Raw genomic sequence first — 18,204 nt, forward strand, 5'->3', positions numbered from 1 at the left:
AAAATTAGAACAATAAAAAGGTAGATATGATCCAACCGAATATAAATCAACAGGCTCGATGCCACGGAGCAGTACATTCCCTCCCGTAACACTACCCCAGTTCTGCTGCGATCGCGACGTCATGTAGTAAAAGACAAAATACTCAACTTAGTCAGGAAAAAAAAAAAAATCATCTATTTAATAAAAGATTCAAGTTTCAAGAATTAAGCTCCAGTAGTATTGCACATAAATCAAATCCAAATTTCGAAAAATGAAAAATAAAAAAAAATTAATAATTAAAAAGGTGCTCGATTCTCATTAAGAGAAAATTTTTTTTTTGTCAATTGACAACAAATTTCAAAAGCGACATCCACAGTTTTTAATTATTTCGACAAAAATTCTAAAAATTTCCTGCCCGGATAACAGAGGCACAGAGTATTATATGAAACGTTTCTCCAGAAGATGAAGAATAAGAAGGTAAGAGTAATCTAAAGAAGTTTCTAACTCCTGAATCAAAATGTTTTCGCTAATTCAACCCCCCCGCCCCCCCCCCCTTCCAAAACCTGACTATGTTCATTTTCTCTGATTTGGAGAACTACCAATATCTAATTTTCATAGATCACATGCTTTGTAACCAGAGCCGTAGAGCGACTGCAGACAAATACAAGTATTTGCAATTTACCTTTATATTTTTTTTTTGGGGGGGGGGGCCAGCCCGATGGGCTGGTGCAGCACATGAGAAAACCTTTGCGCACCATCCATAATAAGTCATGGCGTTTTGCAGCCTTTCGACTTGACAGTGTCAAGTTCAGAGCGGATTCCGCTAGGAGAAGTCGGCCTTAAAAATAAAAAAAAAAAAAGGAAAAAAGTAGTGACGAGACTGATGGTAGTAACTGGCCAAACGGATGAGAAGCTGAGAAGCAGAACTTTTTTTTTTTTTGGTTATGAAGAAATTACATCTGAATGAGGCTTCAGTCATAGGAAACGATATCACTGCACTACTGGGCGTCAAAAGGCACCGATGAGCTCATCTCTTACGCTGTGGAGGTCCTGTTCACTTTTTGAAAGAGGTTCTTATAGGATTTTGCCAAAATCCTGTATTAAAAGCGTAGGCCAGTGGTTACTCCACAGTTTATATACAGCCGTGTGATATATTCGACATTACACGCTAATATGGATAAGACAAACGAACGTTAAGAATATATAATTATTTTTTATAATCTTGTTCAGCGTGAAAAGTTATGAAACTTTTGGAAATCGCTTTATTATGGAATTTGTCTTCATTCCTGTGAAAACATGGCATGTATGTGGCTGCCAACAACCACTGCTGTTCCCCAGTCTATTTGGCTGCCCAGAAAATAAGAACGTACTCATTTTGGAGTACAGCTGATGGCAGTGATGGGTCAGCACCCGTGTCCTCCTCCGAGTGTTGTGTGTATCAGAAATCTCCTGCAGCAGCTTATCCCCAGCGTGTAAATATATATATTATATATATATATATATATATATATATATATATATATGGGATTTTTTTCGAGAAATATATATATATATATATATATATATATTTTTTTTTTTTTTTTTTTTAAACACAGGAATGAAGGCAAATCTTCCAATAAAGTGTTCAGAGTTCCCATGCTGAATGACATTGTAAAGAAAAAAAAATGCTAAATATATATATATATATATATATATATATATATATATATATATATATATATATATATATATATATATATATATATATATATATATATATATATATATATTCTAAAAATGAGAGTTTACGCCAATATACTTTTTTTTTATTCCCAATGCTATTTCTGTGATGGAAAGTAGATAAGACTATATAGCTTCTCACCTACATGTGGCAGACAGAAGTTAAAAAAACTGCAACAAAAATGAACTTTAAGTCCAGATCTTGTCAATTTATGCCGCAGATTTCTATTAAGCATTTCATGCTTTCCAATGCAAAGGGTGAACTATTTTGCAGCTTTGCAATATTAAGGAACAGTTTTGCATTTGCCGACATTTATGGTCCAAGTACGGACTGCAATGTCCAGACTGGCAATGGGACTGTTGAGTTCGGGTAAGGAGACCTGAGGGCAGCAGGAGACCTGAGGGCAGCAGGAGACCCGGGGGCAGCAGGAGACCCGGGGGCAGCAGGAGACCCGAGGGCAGCAGGAGACCCGAGGGCAGCAGGACACCCGGGGGCAGGGCCGGACATTGAATTTCAAATGTGCAAAACTGTTCTTTGTTGCATAACTTTTTCATTAGCATAGACTTTGCTTGAATATTTTCATTAATTTTTAAGATCTACACTTGCTGTCAGTGAATAGAAATCTTGCTTCTATCCAGAGGCCGTCTAACTGCAAGGGGCACAAGTCATGAATTGCGGCAACTGGAAAGAATTTTTTTTTCATTTTCTTTAATGTTCTCAAAGTAAATCAGGAAGTTGTAGAACGTTTCATTACGGAACGATTAGGGAGAAATTATAGAACACACAAAACCCTATATAAAAAAAAAAACAATTGTATGGCTAGGATTAATGGGTCCTGGCCACTTTCTAGTGAAGCAGATCACTGATTGTACCTGTAGCGGGATCACTTGTACCAAGATTGGGGCCATTATCAGAATGAGCGAAAGGCGCGACGGTCGCATCCACACTGCGGCCTAAAGACCATGCATAGCTTTGCACTTTTTTTCCCCCACTTAATTCCTATGTGTAAAGACTTTGTAAATAGCCTTTATTAAATATGTTCTATTTTTCTGTTGCGGAGCATCAGTAGGTCCTTTATCTGAGTATCTCATAAAAACACTACAAATGCATCCAAGCTGCCTGACAATACAGATTTCTCTCTGATCTCTTCCTCCTCCTGTCAGTGTTAGAGATAGCAGGAAGGAGAGAGGCAATACCCATTTCTAGTGTGGATAGGGGAAAAAGCATCCACGGTCTCAAGGAGGGCAGGGAAAACAGGTTATAGAACAGGAAAGCACAAAGAGAAAACATGTATAGGATAGGATATATTCTTATATACAAGTAGTGAATACAGCAGTACCTTGGACACTTAGAAAGCTTACATCCAGCACCCCCGCCTCACCCTGTTTGGCAGTGCTGGGCAAAAATGGAAAAAGTCGCCGAATTTTGGTGCAACTCCAAGTTGCGCCTCAATTTTGTGACTTTTCAAAGCTTTTATAGCAGAATTCTGCCATAAAATCTTTGAGAAATCAGGCCCAAAGTATATGGGCCGCTCTTGGCCATCTTCGGCAATCACATAGTCTTTAAATGGCATAGCAGTGTGAAGGGGACTCGGGGCCCCTCGTTCTTACTGGTATGGAGGGTACTGGTATGGAGGGTGGGGGTCACAATCATTTTTCTATGGATTGTTGATAATTTGCATTCACCACACCAATGAGCACCATAATTAAGTGTCCAGGCTTGTTGTCAAGCGTTACCAGAATTCCCAGTGTCACCAGTCTACGGAGCCTTGGCTGCCATAGTGAACTAAAGAAACATTCAAAGGACAAGTGAGTGCAAAAACTGAAAATTGCTATATGAATAGAAAACCAGGTACAAAATCATCTGCTTTCTATATGATGGCAGCAAAGGGCCTCCCACCGATGCAGACTACAGACGCGGCAGGCGAACGATCTATCACTTCTCTATGCGCAGGATTGTCCGGTTTTCACTCTGGAGGGGCACAGCATACAGCAAGCCTTGGTCCTCGTCTTCACAGACAATTGCAATGGTCTCGGTATCGTCTGTCTGTATAGTGGTGGCGTTCAGACAAGCCTAAAAGTAAAAAAAAAAAAATACAATAAATTTCAAAGTAGGGTCAGCACCATGTTATACAGGCATTATGAGGGAGGAAACCCCAATGCTGCACACCCCCAGCCAGGACATATGGCAATCGCAGGCAACTACTGTCATTCTGGGGATGCAAGACTACCGAGGATGTAAATATAGCCAGTAAACTATGAGTTAACCTTAACCACTACAGTCTATACACTTACCAGTTCCAGAAAGTTAAGTTTATCCTCTGAAATCAAGTTCTCCTTCTTTAACTGGTCCACGACACCTTCCATGACCTCCAACTTTGAGCAATGCTTCTGATGTCGCTGTTGTAGGGTCATTACTTTCTGCTGCAAGTTCATCACTACAGAGACCATCTCTGCGGTTGATAAGCTTTCCGGAAGTTTGTTTGGTACCTCTGATGGTTCTGTGCTGAATTCCGCTGACTCGTCACTGGATGTTACCTCATAGCAGCGTTTTGACACGATGGGAACGGTAGACGTTATGGGACCTTCAGTAGAGCTTGACAATATGGTCTCCTGAGAAGGTATCAATGGTGGCAGAGGACCAGATGACAATACGGGGACAAGGGTGGCCGTTTGCATGGTTTCTAAATAGGACATCACATCCTCTGTGGTCATTGTAGCTGGGGGTGGTGTGGGTAACCCCGCTTCAAAAAAGGGCTCGATTGAGATGTTTTCCACCCCCATAGCATCATGATTAGACCCTGCAGTCACCTCAAAGACGGCAGGGACTTCATCTCCAACAGACTGTAAAACAAAGTCATGCTGTAGTGTGGTGGTGGCAATGTGTTCTTCAGACAGGAAGCCATGTTGTTCAACCAAAGGAACCTGTTGTACCTGGTGTTCTCCTAACATTTCAATGGGTAACGCTACAGTCTGGAAGCCATGAGATGGTGCCAGGGCCAGTGACAACCCGTCAAAGGATTCGACAAAATGAATTAGTGGTACCAGATTCACCGCTCCAACGACTGCACTAGGGTCTGTGTTCAGCAGAAGCTCCGCTCCGTCTATGGAAATCTGACCGGTGGAGGAAGTTGGATCCAGAGCAATTGTCAAAGTGTCTGGAAGAACCTGGGTTTCGCCGATGATCAAAGGTGAAACTGCCGACACGCACACTTCATCAGATACATTCTGTGCGGGGTTCAGTGTTCTGGGCTTGGTCACTTGTATTCGGCTCTGAAATACAGAAGATGGGATTAGAAGATGACCACCTGGAGAGTTTCAGGTCCAGTAACAGTTTCCCATGATACGTTACATGCATTTTTTTTTTAAAAAAGTGGAATTAACTAGGGAAGTCTCATACACGTTCTTGGGATTAGTACTGGTCCCAAAGGTCATATTGTCATGTTTTGGCATGCCCTGTCTGTGTAGTAGGATTTCTCCTTTTTCTTCTCAGACTTCAATAGGTTCTACTGAAGCACACAAATTGATGGCCGCCACCGAACATGTGCATTTTTTGCTGGTTACTGCACACCCTTGTTTTCTCAGACGGCCATGGGCTCCATTGACTTTACCGTGACCCAGAGAAGTCTAAGATGACAAGCACAGAGAAGATTTGCAGGACTCTGGTCCATCGGTCAGTCCGATGGACGGCAGAGCCCTGCGAACCTCCTCTCAACTCCTGGCTCTTCTTCTGATTAGCCAGACTGGAACGTCGTCATCATCATTGCAGCATGAACGTGTCAGCCCGGCTCATCAAAAGAAGAGTTGGAAATTGCGGGAGGCAAGAGGAGATCCATAAGCCTTCCATCTAGCGGTCCTGTCCGATGGACCGGAGTCCTGTGAATCGATTCTCCGATCTCTAGCATTTTTGTATCTTACAAATGGAGACAGATCGTAACGATAAGTGGATGGCGGGAGGCTGCTCCAGCATCAATGTCAGTATTCCGCGACCACCGGGAGACCTGTGGGGGTCCCTTCTGATTAGTAGACCGCCATGACATCATGGCGCAATGTTGGCACGCACCAGGTCTACAAATCATAAGAGGAGCCAGAAATGCCTGCAAGTACGGGGAGAGAGGTTCGGAGGGCTCATAGAATACCAAAATGGCCACAGGACCAGGGTCCAGCAAACAGATTCGCTATAAGAGAGAAAGAAGAGCTAGAGAACAGAATACCTACCGACACCACCGGGCTGGAGGAGAAGATGGTGGGGACAGCATCATGTCTGAGGTAGCGGACCCCCCAACGAATATGGAAACAAGACGGTCTGAAGTGCTTGTTGCAAAGATACTGGTTTTTCGTTGGGAAGAAATTTTCTACATTCATGTTTGTCAGCCATTGCTTGAGACGCACTTTATCGTGTAATGGAAACCTGGGGGAAGCAAGGAGAATTAGACTCGTGAAACTGACAGGTGCTCACACAGGAGACGAGAATGGTGGATCTTGTTATCTACTGTATATAGAGGTGTTATCAGTCATTGTACAGGAGGAGGAGGTGAGCTGTGACATCACCTATTGTGAATGGTGGATCCTGTGTTATCTACTGTATATAGAGGTGTTATCAGTCATCGTACAGGAGGAGGAGGTGAGCTGTGATATCACCTATTGTGAGTGGTGGATCCTGTGTTATCTACTGTATATAGAGGTTATCAGTCATTGTACAGGAGGAGGAGGTGAGCTGTGAAATCACCTATTGTGAATGATGGATCCTGTGTTATCTACTGTATATAGAGGTGTTATCAGTCATCGTACAGGAGGAGGAGGTGAGCTGTGACATCACCTATTGTGAATGGTGGATCCTGTGTTATCAACTGCAGTGTTCCCCAACTCCAGTCCTCAAGGCCCACCAACAGATCATGTTTTCAGGTTTTCCTTAGTTTTGCACAGGTAATGCAATTATCACCTGGGCAATACTAAGGAAATCCTGAAAACATGACCTGTTGGTGGGCCTTGAGGGCTGGAGTTGGGGATCCCTGATCTACTGTTTATAGAGGTGTTATCAGTCATTGTACAGGAGGAGGAGGTGAGCTGTGATATCACGTATTGTGAATGGTAGATCTTGTGTTATCTACTGTATATAGAGGTGTCATCAGTCATTGTACAGGAGGAGGAGGCGAGCTGTGACGTCACCTATTGTGAATGGTGGATCCTGTTATCTACTGTATATAGAGGTGTTATCAGTCATTGTACAGGAGGAGGTGAGCTGTGACATCTATTGTGAATGGTGAATCTGTGATATCTATAATATATAGAGTTACCTGTCATTGTACAGGAGGTGTTCGTTGCATTGTTATCGTGTATGTGATGGTATTTAGACTGCTGAAAAGTCTTCTGTGCAGAACCAGTCTAGTGTTAAACCTAGTAGCCAGTGTGAAAACTGCATATAATATACTGTGTACTGTACCTGTCAGACGGCCATATAAATTGGACCGCAGTGCACGGACTGGCAAAGTGACTCTCCCAACCCGAGGGTGACAGTGGTATATAAGTACATGAAGCGGACACACTCGGGTAGGGAGACCCACCGGCCAGTCCGTGTAACGCATTCCCAGTCTGACTGCACCTTTAGGCTATGTTCACACATAGCGTCCTGTCCCTGCGGGTTCTCCCGCAGCGGATTTGATAAATCTGCAGGGCAAACCCGCTGCGGTTATCCCTGCAGATTTATCGCGGTTTGTCCTGCGGGTTCCGCTGCGGGATTTTACCCCTACTATTGATGCTGCATATGCAGCAATATGCAGCATCAATAGTAATGTTAAAAATAATAAAATAATGATATACTCACCTTCTGACGTCCCGATCTCCTCGGCGCTGCAGGCGGTGGTCCGGTTCCAAAGATGCTGTGCGAGAAGGACCTTCGTGACGTCACGGTCATGTGACCGCGACGTCACCGCGGGTCCTGCTCGCATAGCAAACCTGAGACCGGACGGCCGCGTGCAGCGCTGAGACTTCAGAGGTGAGTATATCATGATTTTTTATTTTTATTTTTTTAACTCAAATATGGTTCCCGGGGCCTGAAGGAGAGTCTCCCCTCCTCCACCCCGGGTACCACCCGCACATTATCCGCTTACTTCCCGCATGGTGTGCACAGCCCCATGCGGGAAGTAAGCGGATCAATGCATTTCTATGGGTGCAGAACCGCCGCGATTCTGCACAAAGAAGTGACATGCTGCGGCTTGTAAACCGCTGCGTTCCCGCGCGGTTTTTCCCGCAGCATGTGCACAGCTGTTTGCGGTTTCCATAGGGTTTACATGTTACTGTAAACGCTATGGAAACTGCTGCGGACCCGCAGCTGCAAAATCGCCGCGGTTCTGCGGTAAAAACCGCAACGTGTGAACATGGCCTTACAATGCAGATCTGGCGTGGGGCATCATTACACCCTGGTTGCTGTAATTGAACATACATGTCAAGAGAGAGCCCCTTCCCTCTATTCCCGGTGCTCTCAAGGGAATTAAACAGCCGGGATGAGAGTTCCCTGTATCTGTAACATGGCTGACACTAGTATACATCTGTACAGTCACAGCGGTCCCAATAGATCCAGATCTGGGGGTTATATACAAACCAAGGTGAACAACTTTAAAAAAAATAAAATAATGTATATATTTAAATGCCTCCCAAAAGTTTAATTCTAATATAAATGTGTGAAATAAATAAAAAGTGGGGGGAAAAAAATTAAATTAGGTTACGTTCACACGTTGCGTTTTTTCAGCATTTTTTTATGCACATATGAAGCTGCGTTTTACAGTTCTAGCCAACTCTATGAGATATCAGAAAGCTCGTGCACACATTTGATTTTCGGCCTCAGTATTTTGTGCAAAACCTCGGTTATTGCCAAACGCAACATGTCACTTCTTTCAGCGTTTTTCACCCACAGAAAGGAATGAGTGGTACAAAAAAAAAAAAAAAAGATTGGAAAAAAACGCAGGTATCAGGCTTTGCTGCATTTTTTTTTATGCTAAAACCTGATGCAGCAGAATTAGATTTTTTATTTTATGCGATAAACTTTATCAGCGCGCACAAGAGACAAATACACAGGGGGAAAAAATGAATCCAAAAACGCATCAAAAAAATGCAAAAAAAAAAATAAAATAAAAAAATTAGGAAAAACCTGCTTTTTTGAGGCAAATTTCTAGGAAAAAAAAAAACCGCAGCAAAAATGGAACGTGTGAACACAGCCTTACAGTCCCATAGATACGAATACTTACTGAAAAGTAGGCAAAATGTTTTCCCCTGCTATTTAGGGGTTGTTGTGTTTTTTTTTGTTTTTTTTTAAAGATTTTTTTATTTTCTTTTGCCTGATAAATCAATAGAAAAAAAAAAAGTTTTATAAAAAATAAAAAAAATTATATTATATATATATATATATATATATATATATATATATATATATATATATATATATATATATATATATTAAATAAATAAAGCCACGCATAACAAACAAAAAAAATGTTCAAAAAAAATTAAAAAAAAAGTTATATAAATATACAAAAGACAATAAATAAATTTACAGAAGGAAATGGAAAAAAAAAAAAAAGGTATCCGGTCTAGTAATGGTTAATACTAATAAACAGATAAAATCCAAGTAGGAAGTGAGTAGAAGTTCGGTGAGAGGTCCGTGCCCCCGCCCCGCACACACCGCACGGCCCGTGACTCCGCCACCTCCAGGCACGCGTCCCCTCCCCCACAGGCGCTGACCGCCCCGCACTCACTTGTAGTAACTTTCCCTGCCGGTCTCCGCTCTCCTGCACTCCGGGACCACGCAGCTCTTCGGCATTCTGCTCGCTCTCTCTTGCCTCTAAAAAAAAAAATAAATAAATAATACTAATAATGACGTTTTCCGTTGTCCCCTTGACGTCATCCGGAAAGGCTGAACTGTGTGTGTAAACCCTAGCGGCCATTTTGGATAAGGGAAATCCGATTGGGTTCTTGTAACTTGTTGCCCAAAATGAGTCGCGGTGACGTCATCCTCGAGCGACTCACGTACGCGCGTCACGCTGGCGGACATATTTAGTAAGGGCAGATTTGCTCTGACTGCCAGTGAAGCCGTTTGGACGCCGCTATAGAGAGTATGTGCATGACTGGAGGGAGGCCTGAGGAAGAGCCGCTTACAGGGACTGCTCACCTCAGAGAGCAGCGGCCGGCTAGGCAAACACTGTTCCGTGAAGGGGCGTGACGTCGATGAAGGGGGCGTGGTTATGAGGTCAAGTTTGCCACCTCACATGGAGCTTCCGGAATAATAGAGGCTGGAACAGTTGGCAGGTAGGTGTGTAACCCTAGGTGATGAGGTCAGCTCTGCCCCAGAGCAGGGAAGTGTACTGAGTCCTCACACCGACAATTCACGCCTTCACCTCAGGTATTCGGTGTGTTCTTCGCCTTAAACCAAACCTTACAGCTTATTAAAGGGGCTGTCCATCCACTATTATACTAAAAGAAGGACTTCCGGCCAGTAAAAATATACACACCAGCGGTGGCGTGTTTGTACCTTGGCAACTATAAACATAAGGATGAATGACCTCGGGGAGATCAAAACATCCAACACCGCGGAGACACCATCACGTGTTTCTCAACGCAAGCAATAAATGGCCAGGTCTTTCACCAGGAAGGAAAAACCACAGGAAGGGCAGCATCCAAAGAGGAAAACCACCTATGCCAAAACATGGTATCCATCCACAGACAGCTGTTTCGGGGTTTTTGCCCCTCATCAGTGTGGAGTTTGGAAACTGGCTATTAGGAGCAGTGCCTAGTAAAAGGACTATAGACACTGCGTTGAGAAACACGTGATGGTGTCTCCGCGGTGTTGGATGTTTTGATCTCCCCGAGGTCATTCATCCTTATGTTTATAGTCCTTTTACTAGGCACTGCTCCTAATAGCCAGTTTCCTACTCCACACTGATGAGGGGCAAATACCCCGAAACAGCTGTCTGTGGATGGATACCACATTTTGGCATAGGTGGTTTTCCTTTTTGGATGCTGCCCTTCCCGTGGTTGTTCCTTCCCGGTGAAAGACCTTGCTATTTATTGCTTGCGTTGAGAAACACGTGATGGTGTCTCCGTGGCTTTTCTACATGTACCTTGGCAACGTCTCAGCTTCCTGGTGTCTTGTACTGAAAAAAGTCTTTTTAGGGGCTGAACTTAAAGAGATTCGGTGACCTATAGACCGTCCGATCTGTGGTCCGCACTGTATGGAGGAGGAGAATCATATATAGGACTGTAGGTAAAGATTCTGTAAGACTTGAATTTTATTCATTGAAGTCTCTGGTATCTATATGTAGGAGTCCAGTGTGATAGCTGTAGTAGTCCAGTGGGCGGTCCTACTAGTGATGGCTGTAGGTGTCCAGTGGGCAATCCTACTAGTGACTGATATCTATAGGAGTCCAGTGAGCGGTCCTACTAGTGACTAATATCTATAGGAGTCCAGAGAGCGGTCCTACTAGTGACTGATAGCTATAGGAGTCCAGTGAGCGGTCCTACTAGTGACTGATGGCTATAGGAGTCCAGTGAGCGGTCCTACTAGCGACTGATAGCTATAGGAGTCCAGTGAGCAGTCCTACTAGTGACTAATATCTATGGGAGTCCAGAGAGCGGTCCTACTAGTGACTGATAGCTACAGGAGTCCAGAGAGCAGTCCTACTAGTGACTGATAGCTATAGGAGTCCAGTGAGCGGTCCTACTAGTGACTGATAGCTATAGGAGTCCAGTGAGCGGTCCTACTAGTGACTGATATCTATAGGAGTCCAGAGAGTGGTCCTACTAGTGACTGATAGCTATAGGAGTCCAGTGAGCAGTCCTACTAGTGACTAATAGCTATAGGAGTCCAGTGGGCGGTCCTAGTAGTGACATAGCTATAGGAGTCCAGTGAGCGGTCCTACTAGTGACTGATAGCTGTAAGAGTCCAGTGAGCGGTCCTACTAGTGACTGATATCTAAAGGAGTCCAGTGAGCGGTCCTACTAGTGACTGATGCTATAGGAGTCCAGAGAGCGGTCCTACTAGTGACTGATAGCTATAGGAGTCCAGTGAGCGGTCCTACTAGTGACTAATAGCTATAGGAGTCCAGTGGGCGGTCCTAGTAGTGACATAGCTATAGGAGTCCAGAGAGCGGTCCTACTAGTGACTGATAGCTATAGGAGTCCAGTGAGCGGTCCTACTAGTGACTGATAGCTATAGGAGTCCAATGAGCGGTCCTGCTAGTGACTGATAGCTATAGGAGTCCAGTGAGCGGTCCTACTAGTGACTGATAGCTGTAGGAGTCCAGTGAGTGTTCCTACTAGTGACTGATAGCTATAGGAGTCCAGTGAGCGGTCCTACTAGTGACTGATAGCTGTAGGAGTCCAGTGAGTGTTCCTACTAGTGACTGATATCTAAAGGAGTCCAGTGAGCGGTCCAACTAGTGACTGATATCTAAAGGAGTCCAGAGAGCGGTCCTACTAGTGACTGATAGCTATAGGAGTCCAGTGAGCGGTCCTACTAGTGACTGATAGCTATAGGAGTCCAGTGGGCGGTCCTACTAGTGACTGATATCTAAAGGAGTCCAGAGAGCGGTCCTACTAGTGACTGATAGCTATAGGAGTCCAGTGAGCGGTCCTACTAGTGACTGATAGCTATAGGAGTCCAATGAGCGGTCCTGCTAGTGACTGATATCTATAGGAGTCCAGTGAGCTGTCCTACTAGTGACTGATAGCTATAGGAGTCCAATGAGCGGTCCTACTAGTGACTGATAGCTATAGGAGTCCAGTGAGCTGTCCTACTAGTGACTGACATCTGTAGGAGTCCAGTGAGCTGTCCTACTAGTGACTGACATCTGTAGGAGTCCAGTGAGCGGTCCTACTAGTGACTGATAGCTATAGGAGTCCAGTGAGCAGTCCTACTAGTGATAGCTATATTGGCATGTACAGACATGTATAGTAGACTGTCAGTCACTAGTAGGGCCGCCTACTGGACTCCTACAGCTGTGAGTCACTAGACGAACCGCCTACTGGACTCCTACAGCTATCACTAGAAGGACCGCCTACTGGACTCCTACATACAGACACCATGGATATCGATGAATAAATTACAAGTTTTACTGAAACTTTTTATCACAACAAATGTCTGTGAGTGTGCTTCAGCTTTATAGCATGGGGCCTTCGGACCAGAGAGCATTTTTTTAGGACGTGTTCTCATTTAGTGAGTAAATATTGGTTAGTGGATAATTGCCGACTAGAGATGATGAATAGATTAGATATACATAACACTGATGCATGTTCAATGCATATCAAATTCAGGGAAATTCCCTATCATGGACTAGAAATAAATGCCGGGGAAACTCCACTATTAGATTAATCCTACAGATAAATTACGGAGTATCAACACACCCAAAGGTAAAATTGCTAACAAATTTATTAAATCTCATAATACATAAATGACACAGTTACAAAAAGATCACAAACTTGACATAAAATGTACACGAATAGTTCATGTGCGGCAGACAGAAAACGCCACATATACCACCTCGGGTACAGACTAGGCACAGACCAAGAGCCTATCAGGGATGTAGTAGTCCTTCAAAGTATCCTTTCCTATATAAAGTGCATAGTACCTCCTACATCCACCCAATAGCGCTACATCTTATTAATTAAATAACATCTTGGAATATTAGAAAGGTATATGGCCTGTCTTACCCACGTTAGTTCAGGTGTCAGCGTCCGTCCGGCGGCCCCGACGCGCGTTTCGCGTTGGCTTCCTCGGGGGGTCGTGGGTCGGCCCCGAGGAAGCCAACGCGAAACGCGCGTCGGGGCCTCCAGCGTCGTACATTGCAAAGTGTGACAGCAGTCTACGACGCTGGAGCGATAATGGTGCGATGCTGGAGCGTCACGGATCGTGCCGTCATAGCGACCAAAGTGCCACTGTGAGACGGCACCCTCAGAGTAAAGGTACCTTCACACTAAACGATATCGCTAGCGATCCGTGATGTTGCAGCGTCCTGGCTAGCGATATCGTTGTGTTTGACACGCAGCAGCGATCAGAATCCTGCTGTGATGTCGTTGGTCGGGGCTAGAAGGCCAGAACTTTATTTGGTCGCTGGCTCTCCCGCTGACATCGCTGAATCGGCATGTGTGACGCCGATTCAGCGATGTCTTCACTGGTAACCAGGGTAAACATCGGGTTACTAAGTGCAGGGCCGCGCTTAGTAACTCGATGTTTACCCTGGTTACCATCCTAAAAGTAAAAAAAGCAAACGCTTCATACTTACCTTCCGCTGTCTGTCCCCGGCGCTGTGCTTTCCTGCACTCACTGTGAGCACAGCGGCCGGAAAGCAGAGCGGTGATGTCACCGCTCTGCTTTCCGGCTGACCGACGCTCACAGACAGTACAGGAGGAGTGCAGAGAAGCTGAGCGCCGGGGACAGACAGCGGTAGGTAAGTATGCAGTGTTTGTTTTTTTTTTACTTTTACGCTGGTAACCAGGGTAAACATCGGGTTACTAAGCGCGGCCCCGCGCTTAGTAACCCGATGTTTACCCTGGTTACCAGTGAAGACATCGCTGGATCGGTGTCACACACGCCAATCCAGTGATGTCTGCAGGGAGTCCAGCGACGAAATAAAGTTCTGGACTTTCCTCAGCGACCAACGATCTCCCAGCAGGGGCCTGATCGTTGGTCGCTGTCACACAGAACGATTTCCTTAACGATATCGTTGCTACGTCACAAAAAGCAACGATACCGTTAACGATATCGTTATGTGTGAAGGTACCGTCACACTGCACGATATCGCTAGCGATCCGTGACGTTGCAGTGTCCTGGCTAGCGATATCGTTGAGTTTGACACGCAGCAGCGATCTGGATCCTGCTGTGCCATCGTTGGTCGGAGCAGAACGTCCAGAACTTTATTTCGTCGCTGGACTCCCTGCAGACATCGCTGAATCGGCGTGTGTGACGCCGATTCAGCGATGTCTTCACTGGTAACCAGGGTAAACATCGGGTTACTAAGCGCAGGGCCGCGCTTAGTAACCCGATGTTTACCCTGGTTACCAGCGTAAACGTGAGCAGCACGTGAGGATCCCGCTGTGCCATCGCTGGTCAGAGCTAGAAGTCCAGAACTTGATTTCGTCGTCAGGTCGGCGTGTATCGTCATGTTTGACATCAAAAGCAACGACGCCAGCAACGTTTTACATGGAGCTAACAACCAGCGAGAACGATAAGTGAGTCGTTGTTACGTCACTGGATCGCTCCTGCATCGTTTTGGAGTTGCTGTGTTTGACGTCTCTACAGCGACCTAAACAGCGACGCTCCAGCGATCGGCTCGTTGTCTATATCACTGCAGCGTCGCTGAGTGTGACGGTACCTTTAGCGACGCTGCAGCGATATAGACAACGAGCCGATCGCTGCAGCGTCGCTGTTTAGGTCGCTAGGAGACGTCAAACACGGCAACAGCAGAACGATGCAGGAGCGATCCAGTGACGTACTTATCGTTCTCGCTGGTTGTTCTCTCCTTGAAAAAACATTGCGGGCATCGTTGCTTTTGCTGTCAAACATGACGAATCACGCCGACCTGACGACCAAATAAAGTTCCGGACTTCTAGCTACGACCAGCGATATCACAGCGGATCCTGATCGCTGCTGCTTGTCAAATACAATGATATCGCTATCCAGGACGCTGCAACGTCACGGATCGCTGTCATTCTCATTCTAAAGTTGCTCAGTGTGAAGGTACCTTTAGGCCTCGGAGTCGGAAATAAAACTTTGGAAGTGCAAAGACGCCATCTATTACTCATTTAGAAGGATAGTTGCATTTTGAATGAAACCCAATTGCAAAAATTATGTTTAGACCCGAATACATCCATTTAAGTAAAAAGTATCCCAAAAGGTTGGAAACCCCCTTCATAGAACAGGTTACTCAATGTAAACTATGATGGAAAAATGCACAAAATATTTTTTTATTCTCAATATTCACAACTCAAAATTATTTCTCAGTACAATTTCTCCAACATGTTCTCATGGTCACATACTCACTAACTTTGCCGTCCCTATCCCCGTTCTCCGGCTCAGTGGGGGTCAGATGCATTTATTCTGTAGGTCTAGTGGCGTCAATTGTTTCCTTCACTTTTCTTTTTCTCTGATTTAGGTGGATGTGATGGCATCATGGCTGAGAAGATGAAGACCCTGCTGGACAATTTGGACCAATTTCTAGAAGTTCTAGCATTGTCTCAGAGTGTTCATGTCGAAGATTGGGATATCCTTCATGTCCAGCGAGCTCTTGAATGGGGAACCTATTTTCAGCATGTCCACCATCAGTACAAGGCAAATAAACCTCTTAGAAACTCAATAGAAGCTCATCTTACCAGGAAAAACCAAGAACTTTCTGAATATCTGAAAACTTACCATCACGTTACGTTTGATGACCTAAGTAAAGGCCGGAATCTCCTGAGTATGTGTCTCCTCCAGAACCAGGCTCTTCCTGATCCCATATTCAAGTACGTGACCGAACTGCTCCGAAACTCCGAATCCAAAGGTGCTGAGTCTACGAGTGTAACCCATGTGATATCCCAAAAAGTGGCCTCACAACTACTTCTAGCTCTTCCTATATTGGCGTCTGAAGGATTTTATGAGTTATCGGACAACCCTATACTAATGACACAATCCAACCTCCTGAGAAAACGTTTAGAAGGACGATTTGAGGTGTCAGAAGACAACCAGAAGTCCTCCATCGTGTCAGATATTCTTGGCCAGATTTCCAGACCACATGTCTACCACCTGCTAGTAGCTGTTCTTTTATCTAACAAAGCATCCGAACACCAGGACCCCATATCTGATCTTCTCCTGGATTGGGTTCTGTCAGATGAGGACCTCTCTGGTGGCCTTTTCATGAATGTAAGATGCCAGGTCCTGGCGAGGTTAAGCTTCATGTCCTTCAAGTTCAGGAACATCTACTTGGAATATTTGGTTAAGATGGGTAGTAGTATGGAACCAGACCTGAGTTGTCGGAAATGGGTCAGTGACTCCTTTAACCTGACTTTTGATGGATTGATGGATCATTATAAGCGTCTGATGGAAGGACCTGAAGACTTAAAAGGCTCCTTAATAACTAAACTTCGGACCCTAAAAAATAAGGATGGGAACTATGAAGTGCCTGGTGTTAGTATATGGACCGATGTACTGGCTGAAATACAAAAACCTTAAAATATTTTGTTGTTTTCATAGTTTGCTTTTATTATGTGGTGTAGAAAATGAAATTTATTATTGTTATTATTATTATTATTATACATTTTTATAACATCATTTATTCCATGGCACTTTACATGTGAATAGAGGGGCAAATATAGACAAATACATTAAATATGAGCTAAAAACAAGGCACACAAGTACAGAAGGAGAGGGGACCCTGGCCGCGAGGGCTCACAGTCTGCAGGGGATGGGTGAGGATACACTAGGAGAGGGTAGGCATCAGAGACTCTCTTCCTATGACCTAACCCAAAATGAATTGAGTCTAAAATGAAAACGGTGTCTACATAAAAAAATGTAATCTCACAGACGTTTCTTCATCGATATTTCTAAAATAAAATATAAGCGGAAATTTTCAATAATTTCCATGTCTTCAAACTGCCAGAAATCGAATTCTCTCGGATCCTGATGTGTAGAGCATTGCCACATAACACATGTAGAAAAATCACTCAAACGCCAAAAACCTCTTTTTAGCACAACATAAAATATTACTGTAACCCCGACATAATCGGACTGAACATCGGAGAAGAAGCAGAAGGCACAAGACAATCTGGAAGAATGTATACAGACCTTTCATTCACACACCAACTACAGAAAGCATCCTTCACCCTGTCAGGAACGTTGACCTTTACTGTCGGGACTTTCAGATTTTCTCTACGGTTAATGGCCAGAATCTTATGTTACTGTACTGTATATAGAGGTGTTATCAGTCATTGTACAGGAGGGGGAGGAGGTGAGCATTGCCATCACCTATTGTGAATGGTGGATCCTGTGTTATCTACTGTATATAGAGGTGTTATCAGTCATTGTACAGGAGGGGGAGGAGGTGAGCTGTGCCATCACCTATTGTGAATGGTGGATCCTATGTTATGTACTGTATATAGAGGTGTTATCAGTCATTGTACAGGAGGAGGAGGTGAGCTGTGACAAATGTATCACCTGGGCTTATAAAAAAAAGACCCATCTGCTCTCCTGACATATCTGTTTTAGGCTATGTTCACATGTCCAGTAGTGATCAGTTACAACTGATCCAGTAGTAATCTGTTGGCAAAAAAGTTGTGCAGACACAACGTCTTTATGTTTTTAAATGACTGGACTCTGCAGACTTTGTTTTTTTTAACATTGAAGTCTATGAAAAAACAGGTCTGTTAATTAGCCATCCATCTTTCTTTCATTTGTAACGGATCCGTTTTTTTCTTACTGGATCCGGTTACCGGCACTGGAAAATCCTTACAACACGTGATGTGAGGATTAACAAGTCAAGTAGA

At 44.3% G+C, this 18,204-nt stretch overlaps 2 protein-coding genes across 3 annotated transcripts; one reads left to right on the forward strand and one right to left on the reverse strand.

The window, feature by feature from the left end:
* Positions 1 to 1,753: 1,753 nt before the first annotated feature.
* Positions 1,754 to 9,568, reverse strand: LOC138661863 (THAP domain-containing protein 5-like). Of its 2 annotated transcripts, XR_011317975.1 has the most exons (5): positions 9,450 to 9,568; positions 5,917 to 6,109; positions 3,994 to 4,971; positions 2,133 to 3,772; positions 1,754 to 2,096 (listed from the first exon to the last, which is right to left on the reverse strand). XR_011317975.1 is itself a non-coding variant. In XM_069746805.1 (4 exons), exons 1-4 carry the CDS (start codon positions 9,512 to 9,514, stop codon positions 3,635 to 3,637), a joined length of 1,374 nt encoding a protein of 457 aa, XP_069602906.1. In that variant the 5' UTR covers positions 9,515 to 9,568; the 3' UTR covers positions 1,754 to 3,634. The 2 variants fall into 2 exon arrangements, 1 of the variants encoding a protein (XP_069602906.1); XM_069746805.1 differs by having other exon boundaries at positions 1,754 to 3,772.
* Positions 9,569 to 9,775: 207 nt separating this feature from the next.
* Positions 9,776 to 16,898, forward strand: LOC138661866 (Fanconi anemia group F protein-like). The gene is made up of 2 exons (XM_069746808.1): positions 9,776 to 9,999; positions 15,840 to 16,898. Exon 2 carries the CDS (start codon positions 15,857 to 15,859, stop codon positions 16,892 to 16,894), a length of 1,038 nt encoding a protein of 345 aa, XP_069602909.1. The 5' UTR covers positions 9,776 to 9,999; positions 15,840 to 15,856; the 3' UTR covers positions 16,895 to 16,898.
* Positions 16,899 to 18,204: the final 1,306 nt, after the last annotated feature.

Source organism: Ranitomeya imitator, chromosome 2, assembly GCF_032444005.1.
Source record: "Ranitomeya imitator isolate aRanImi1 chromosome 2, aRanImi1.pri, whole genome shotgun sequence".
NCBI classification, from domain to species: Eukaryota; Metazoa; Chordata; class Amphibia; order Anura; family Dendrobatidae; genus Ranitomeya; species Ranitomeya imitator.

Bases quoted from the DNA above. Each gene is read 5' to 3' on its own strand.
- LOC138661866 (XM_069746808.1), top strand. From the start codon at position 15,857: ATGGCTGAGAAGATGAAGACCCTGCTGGACAATTTGGACCAATTTCTA.
- LOC138661863 (XM_069746805.1), bottom strand. From the start codon at position 9,514: ATGCCGAAGAGCTGCGTGGTCCCGGAGTGCAGGAGAGCGGAGACCGGC. The intron at 4,972-5,916 runs GTAGGTATTCTG...TCTGTATTTCAG, and splicing joins CCTCCAGCCCGGTGGTGTCG to AGCCGAATACAAGTGACCAA. The intron at 3,773-3,993 runs GTAAGTGTATAG...TTTTACTTTTAG, and splicing joins AACTTAACTTTCTGGAACTG to GCTTGTCTGAACGCCACCAC.